Raw genomic sequence first — 6,877 nt, 5'->3', positions numbered from 1 at the left:
TCAAAAGTTAGATGGAGTTAAAAGGAAGTTGAGCAAAGGTGGAATAGAGGTGAACAGACCTGGAGTGGGCGCGGGGCGCCTTAAAAGCTTAATGAATACGCTGAAGTTGCATGCAACCAGTAACGATGTTTGTTGTTGGTTGCAAGGGTTAACTGAAGCGATTCGGGTGTACATTGCGAACAAGTTTACACTGTTTTGATTCATTAAGCGCAAATATTTTGAAATAACGATGTAAAAGGGGGAAGTGTTTGGGGTCGCGCTGCGATTGTCAATCTAAATGTTGTGCAGTTGCGTGCAGCCAATGGATTATAACTGCAGAAACAATGCAGAAGAAAAGAACAATCCAAAAGAAAACAACAAAACCAACATGTAATGCATTGCGCGCTGATGACAATCAGACAATGCGCGTGAAAAAAGTGACACTTCCCAACACAGGTCACACACCAAGCGAGCGGTCGATGTCACAGCGCACAGTTAGTGTCGTCAGTGGACTCATTCAGCGCGGTCAGTCAAGCGGAAGTTGAAACGCGGTAACAGCGCGCTTTAGTGCAACGCGTCACGCACAATAATTTCCGATTGCAATAAAAATAATTTCACTTTCCGCACGCAGAACAGAGTGCAAAGCGAATGAAATGTGCGTGAAATGCAACGCGGCACGCGTTTTGAGCGCGCGCCTTTCCGCGCTGCTCTTACTAGTGGCGTTTGTGTTGCAGTGCGACGCCATCGCTGAAGATACAATGGACGGCGGCAGCAGTAAGCTGCAAATAGAGCAGCCAGCCGAGGCGCTGCTCGATCACACGCAGTCGTATTTTTTGCCAAATCGCACGGGCATTGTGCAACTCTTCGAATGGAAGTTCGCCGATATAGCGAGGGAATGCGAAGAGTTTTTGGGTCCGCATGGTTACGCGGGCGTACAGGTCTGGCGCGCGTTAGATTTATTATTATTTTCAGGTTGACTATAATTCTCTAATACACCGCGCGCTTTTGTAGGTGTCGCCCGTTGCGGAGCATTTGAATGTGCGCTCCGAGTCTATGCAGCATCCGTGGTGGGAACGCTATCAACCGCTCTCATTTCAAATTGCATCGCGCTCTGGCGGCGAGGCAGAGTTTCAACAAATGACTCAGGCTTGTAATGCGGCGGGTGTGCGCGTCTATGTCGATGTGGTGCTCAATCATATGGCAGGCGCTTACGATCAGGCGACAGCTAGCGGCCAGCGTTTGCTTGAGGGTTTCGCCGGTTCAACAGCCAATGCGAGCTCATATGACTTTACGGCGTTGCCATTTACAAGCCGTCACTTTCATAAACCTTGTAAGTTATTGAATTATATGGATGCTCATGTGGTGCGCAATTGTGAGCTAAACGGTTGGCCCGATCTCAATCATTATCGTTTGGATGTACGCGCAAATTTGACGGAATTTCTGAATAAACTGGTGGATTTGGGTGTAGCGGGCTTTCATGTAGATTCGGCGAAGTATATTTGGCCAATTGACATCAAGGTGAGTGGTAGATGATATTAGTAGGAAAATATTCTAGAGAGACAGAGAAAAGATTAGTTGATAGCAAACTAAGATAAAAAATATAAGCTAACATATCCAGAAAAATGAATTAGAATTCAAACCTTTTAAAAGTTTACAAGGAAATAATAGATCAGATTATTTCCAATAATTGCTTTGAAAGCGCGCTTCAAGTCTATAAATCATTCGCCTCCGTATTGAAAACTGTTGGACGTACTCCTGACTGAATATTTTGTGTTTATTCTACCTCTAAAAATGAAAACGTTATCTTCACATAAAAATTTAAATATCTAGTTCAGCGGAGTTTAGTTAGATCAGTGTAATTTGTAAAAAAAATGCTCCTAATATATTGAAATTTGAATACTAAGATAATTTGGGAGTACCTTTCGTCTGTTAACCAATCTCGTGGGGGTTCACGGTCTTCATTCGTACCATATATAGGATAATGGTGCAATAAATATTTACCATACAAAGCTGAATAAATTATAGAAAATAATAGGATACGATTTCCTACTACAAAAACCTTAATGTATGGGTGCCACACGAGTTAACGCAATAATCCTCATGGATTCAGTCCATTTGGGAATCGCTGATGGTTACTGATGATGAAAAATGATTCACTAACGAGAATGCCAATCAAAAACGATCGTGGTAGGATTGGGTTGGAGCGACTCTAACGGTAGCCAAGAAAGTATTGACGGTCAGGAATGTTTTGTTATGTGTTTTGATTGGTTTGGCAGGATTTTATCTACTATGATCTGTTATCATACGGCTAAACTCACAATTCAAACCCGAACTGTCCACAAATAGTTCGTCTGAAGGAAGTAATCGCCCAGAAACGGTCAGCTTTGTCCAATAAGAGAAGAAATGTATTCCATCAGAACAACTCTAGGCCAATTTTTCGTTAGGGACTCGCTGGTACCTCCGGGAGCTTGTTTGTGAATCTATTATGCATACATATTGTTTGAACCTGGTAACAGGTGACTACTATCTGTTCTTGTCTATGGCACATGATTTTGACAGATCGAGGGAAACTTGTGAAAATCGGCAGTACAAGTATTTTGCAAGAGTTTCAATGAGAGTTGCAATATGAATATATTTTCAAAATATCAACAAGTAATCGAACAAAACTATATATATTAGACCTAAATAAGATAAAAAAATTAATTAACAACCACGAGGGTATTAATAATATTTATAATTTTTTATAAAAACACACTTTTGTCAATGCTGTAGTCAAATTTGTAACCATTTTTTACGTTTGGAACCAAGCTCTTCGATTTTTTCGCCTTGAAAAAATAGTGTTTTATTTGATCATAAAAACAGAGAAACCAAAATGTGCTATTGTCAGTTTAGCGCTATTAAATTTGACATAATGAAAGCTTCGCCTTAGTTTGTCAAATTACCCTAAGGCTTTAGAGATAATTTCAGCACTAACCATTGCACATATGTAAAGTCTGAATAATGAACCCAGCTTGCACTTATTGGGCAATACGCAACTTTTTCGATACACTGTAGGGAAAGAGATAAAGTATAGATATACTTATATGGACACGCATAAATCAATTTAGATTATTTCCTATGAATTTTATAACTTACAGTTACTGTTCAAGGACGTAAAAAATTTAAATAGCGAGTCCTTCGATTTTCCCGAAAATGCGAGACCTTTTGTATACCAAGATGTCGTAGATTTGGGAGTTGACTCCGTATCAAAGTAAGTGTATTTAAATCTAAGGAAAAAGTGCAACATAAAAAATATTTATACTTTACAACTTCTACTTATTTTCCCCACAGAACGGAGTACTCCAGCTATGGCATGGTCACTGACTATTTGTATGCCGCCGTATTGGCCAACATTATCAATGGCAAAGCGCCGCTGAGCACGCTAATAAATTGGGGGCCTGCAATGGGGTTCTTGCCACATCAGCAGGCGCTCGTCTTTGTTGACAGTCATGATGGACAGCGAGACCGTAAGCTTTTGGGCGCTAATCAGCTGATCTCGTACAAACAACCAAGGAAATATATCATGGCAACCGCATTCATGTTGGCACATCCATATGGTCGGGTTAAACGGATTATGAGCTCGTATTACTTTGCAGCAGAGCATCCAGAACAAGGGCCGCCGTTAGATGAAAGTGAGGAGCCCGAGGCGGATGCTGAAGCAAATGCCAGTATAGCAGCGGAAGACAATGCAGAACCAGCGGAAGGTGAGGAAGCGGCAGATGAGGGAAATGAAGGCACAGAAGAGGGCGAAAACGAAGCAGAAGAGGTGGAAAACAATGCAGAAAAAATGGAGAGCGAGGCAGAAGAGGTAGAGAGCGAGGCAAGAGAGGGAAATGTAGATGCTACAGTTGCGAGCTCATCACACATACGCTCACCAACATTTGATGCGGCCACTGGTCGCTGTGAGTATGCCTCCGGTTGGGTTTGTGAGCATCGTTGGCCGCCCATCGTACAAATGATACATTTGGTGAATACGCTTAGCGAGCTGGAGGATGGCGTCATCAATTTCCAAACGGACGGTCCGAATCACATAGCCTTCTGTCGCGGCAACAAAGCATTCTTTGTGTTTAACAGCGATCTACGCTTGCCTTATGATGCCGTTGTTGAGACTTGTCTACCGCGTGGTACGTATTGTGATGTGATTAGTGGTGGACGTGCAGAGAATGGTGCATCTACTACGAGTTGTGAGGGCAAACGTGTTACAGTCGATGCGGAGGGCAAAGCGCATATTATGGTGTCAGCTGTGTTGGGCGTTGATGAAGAGGACTTTGCGGTCGGAAGTGATTATGATGAAACGGATGTGGAATCGAATGATGCCTATGGAGTTGCAGCTGGTACGGAAGGAGAATTTGGTGTACTGGCTATATATGACGGATCGAGATTAGGAAATGAAGCGCAGACTGACAGCAACGGTCAAACATCGCCCGGTGTGGTTGAAGACGAAGCTGTAACCGAATTAGTCGCGGAAGATGATGAAGAGGACTCAGCTGATGCAGAGAGCGTGACGGAAATTTTAGATGTAACAAAGGAGGTTGTGTCAGCGGAAGTGCTGGAAGATGCAGTGGTAGTGACCAAGAACGCTAAGCTGGAGGAAGTGGCAACCGATGCGAGTGTTGAAAATGATAACGTCGAAGAGGAAGCACCAGTTGCAGATGCCGCTGCAGCCGATGAAGTAGCTGAGGAACCAGCTAACGTGCCGGTAGAAGATGAGCAGCCAGCAGTTGCTGAGGAAGAACCTGCGGTAGTGGATGATACAGAGAAGACGGACGAAGCACCCACAGAGCCAATTGCGGAAATAGAAGAAGTAGCAGCCGATGAGCCTGCAGCAACGGAACGCAGTGACATCGGAAATGAAGAATCTAATACTGGGATCGCTTTAGAAGAGTCGCCATCAGATCCAATCGAAACTGAAGATGCAGTGAGTGTTGATAATGCAGTGACTGAAGTTCAAACTACTGGATTGACTTTACTGGTTGGTTTAGTAAATATAGAGAAAGGCGTAAAAGATTTGGAGCAGAATACAGAGGGCGATAATGAATCAGGTATAGTGACAGGACTTAAAGAGATCGCCGACAGTGCTGTAGAGAAAACAAAGGAGGTAAGTGTGTAAGTGTAAGTCGAAATATTTTCTTCTTAATTAAGTTTCGGGAAATTTAAAGCCGATAATCTTGATAATTGGCGAACCGCCCGATTAAAAATATATATTAATTACATTTTACCGTTTTTCGGCCTCCACAGGTAATTGCCAAGGCCGGTTTCAACAACATTGGCGCCAGAAGCACACAAAGGTATGAACTGCCTTCGGCAAAATCTTCGCTAACAATCAATCCACGTTAGTCACTTACACAAAAACAACAACTAATTTATTTACTCTCCATTTCAGCAATCAATTTTGCAGTTTACTGATACTAATCAGTGCCATTTTAATAAATAAATTTGTAGAGCACTTTGCGTAAGCGAAATGAGAAAAGTGAATTTTCATTTTATTTCATCTATTCAATTTTCTTTTATTATATATTTTTGCAATTGCTTGTGACCAGTTATACAAAATAAACGCAAAAGAAAATGGAAAATTGCTTGTTGGTTGTTGTTGGCAAATAGTGATCATCTGATAATGTCCAGTAAACAGTTAAAGTACAAGAAAAAGTGAGCAAATAGGCGACCAAAAGAGTAGGCAGCCCGCAAGTACTACAACAAAAAAGTGCTACCACACACCGTTATTGCCGGGAAAACAGTTCCGCTAAAAGCAACTTATCGCATGTTGACCAACTGGGCACACAATGGCATACCCACATCGGCGCCGCACCACCGCCACTGCTTACACCTCGCTCTCTAGTGAGCGCAAAATCGCGATTGTCGTAATGCTAACTAAGTTGCTATAAATTGAAAACGGAAATAAAATGTAAACCATTCAAGTAGAAATGGGCGAACTAGTACTTGAATCGAGACTGTGCAATTCAATTTCATTGCATTCCTTCGAACCCTCGTACATATAAACATATATATATGCGAGCCCACTAACGGTCTCATGAATTGAAGTGTTATTTAGTGGCAGGCTTGTACTCTTTTTCTTATTGTTGTTAATTTTTTTACTGTATGACCATTTGAATTAAAGTAGTTGGTGTAGTGCACTTCACCTTCGCTTGCTTCAAGCCTTTCTGCCTCTCACACTATCTGAATCATTTTGCTTTCGTTGTATTCAATTATACCCCTTTTCTGCAACATTACCTTCAGCGCTTAACCGGTACTGGCAACTAACAAGCGCAATCTACAATCATCTACTACAACAATGACAACACTAACTGTTAAAAATAGTTCTACCAACAAGTACGAGTATGTTGTCAACAATTGCAATCTCTCTGCAAAAGTGTCCAAGTCGCTGCCCCAAAGGCGTTTGTTTGCACTTGTGGGTGTGAGTGTCGCCTACCTCTGAGTACTTAGGTAGATATATAAAGCCCATAACACTTTATTCAAGTTAGGCAGTGACTGTACTGCTAACTAAATGGCAGTGTTGGATACACTAATGGATGATACACTAATCGGTAAGTATATTGATGATGAGAATGGAATGTTTAGAGGGTTAATTTCCTGTACAACTTTTAGACTTGATTGTCTAAAACTGTTTTTTTCGATACTGTTTTATTATAAAATTACCTTAAATACTTGAAGTAAAACAGAAATAAATTTAATTTAGATAAAATGGTGTTATAGTTATCGTTGATGAGCTCTTTTATTGCGTATATTATCATCCGCAGAACAGGAACAGGAGATGGGCCCTTAAGCCAATTAACTTTAGATTCACTCGAGAAGGAAGTCAGTTTTCTACTGTCCTTCCAAATAATAGCCCAGCGTTTTAAAT

General features: G+C 41.5%; 1 protein-coding gene across 1 annotated transcript; it reads left to right on the top strand.

Annotated features, from left to right (window-relative positions):
• The first annotated feature begins 451 nt into the window (after positions 1-451).
• On the top strand, positions 452-5,589 carry LOC105215124 (uncharacterized). Its single transcript, XM_011188899.3, has 6 exons — positions 452-917; positions 991-1,497; positions 3,117-3,229; positions 3,310-5,116; positions 5,257-5,306; positions 5,402-5,589. The coding sequence occupies exons 1-6, from the start codon at positions 633-635 to the stop codon at positions 5,472-5,474; spliced, it is 2,835 nt and encodes a 944-aa protein (XP_011187201.1). The 5' UTR covers positions 452-632; the 3' UTR covers positions 5,475-5,589.
• The last annotated feature ends 1,288 nt before the right edge of the window (positions 5,590-6,877 follow it).

This window comes from Zeugodacus cucurbitae, chromosome 6, assembly GCF_028554725.1.
Source record: "Zeugodacus cucurbitae isolate PBARC_wt_2022May chromosome 6, idZeuCucr1.2, whole genome shotgun sequence".
Lineage (NCBI taxonomy): Eukaryota > Metazoa > Arthropoda > Insecta > Diptera > Tephritidae > Zeugodacus > Zeugodacus cucurbitae.
The sequence above is the reverse complement of the archived record's forward strand: the minus strand, read 5'-3'. Positions and strand labels throughout refer to the sequence as shown.

What these genes read in the sequence shown, in the direction of transcription:
- LOC105215124 (XM_011188899.3), top strand. Translation starts at nt 633, where the DNA reads ATGTGCGTGAAATGCAACGCGGCACGCGTTTTGAGCGCGCGCCTTTCC. An exon ending in ATGGTTACGCGGGCGTACAG is followed by an intron (nt 918 to 990) that starts GTCTGGCGCGCG and finishes GCGCTTTTGTAG; the next exon opens with GTGTCGCCCGTTGCGGAGCA. An exon ending in GGCGCCAGAAGCACACAAAG is followed by an intron (nt 5,307 to 5,401) that starts GTATGAACTGCC and finishes TCTCCATTTCAG; the next exon opens with CAATCAATTTTGCAGTTTAC.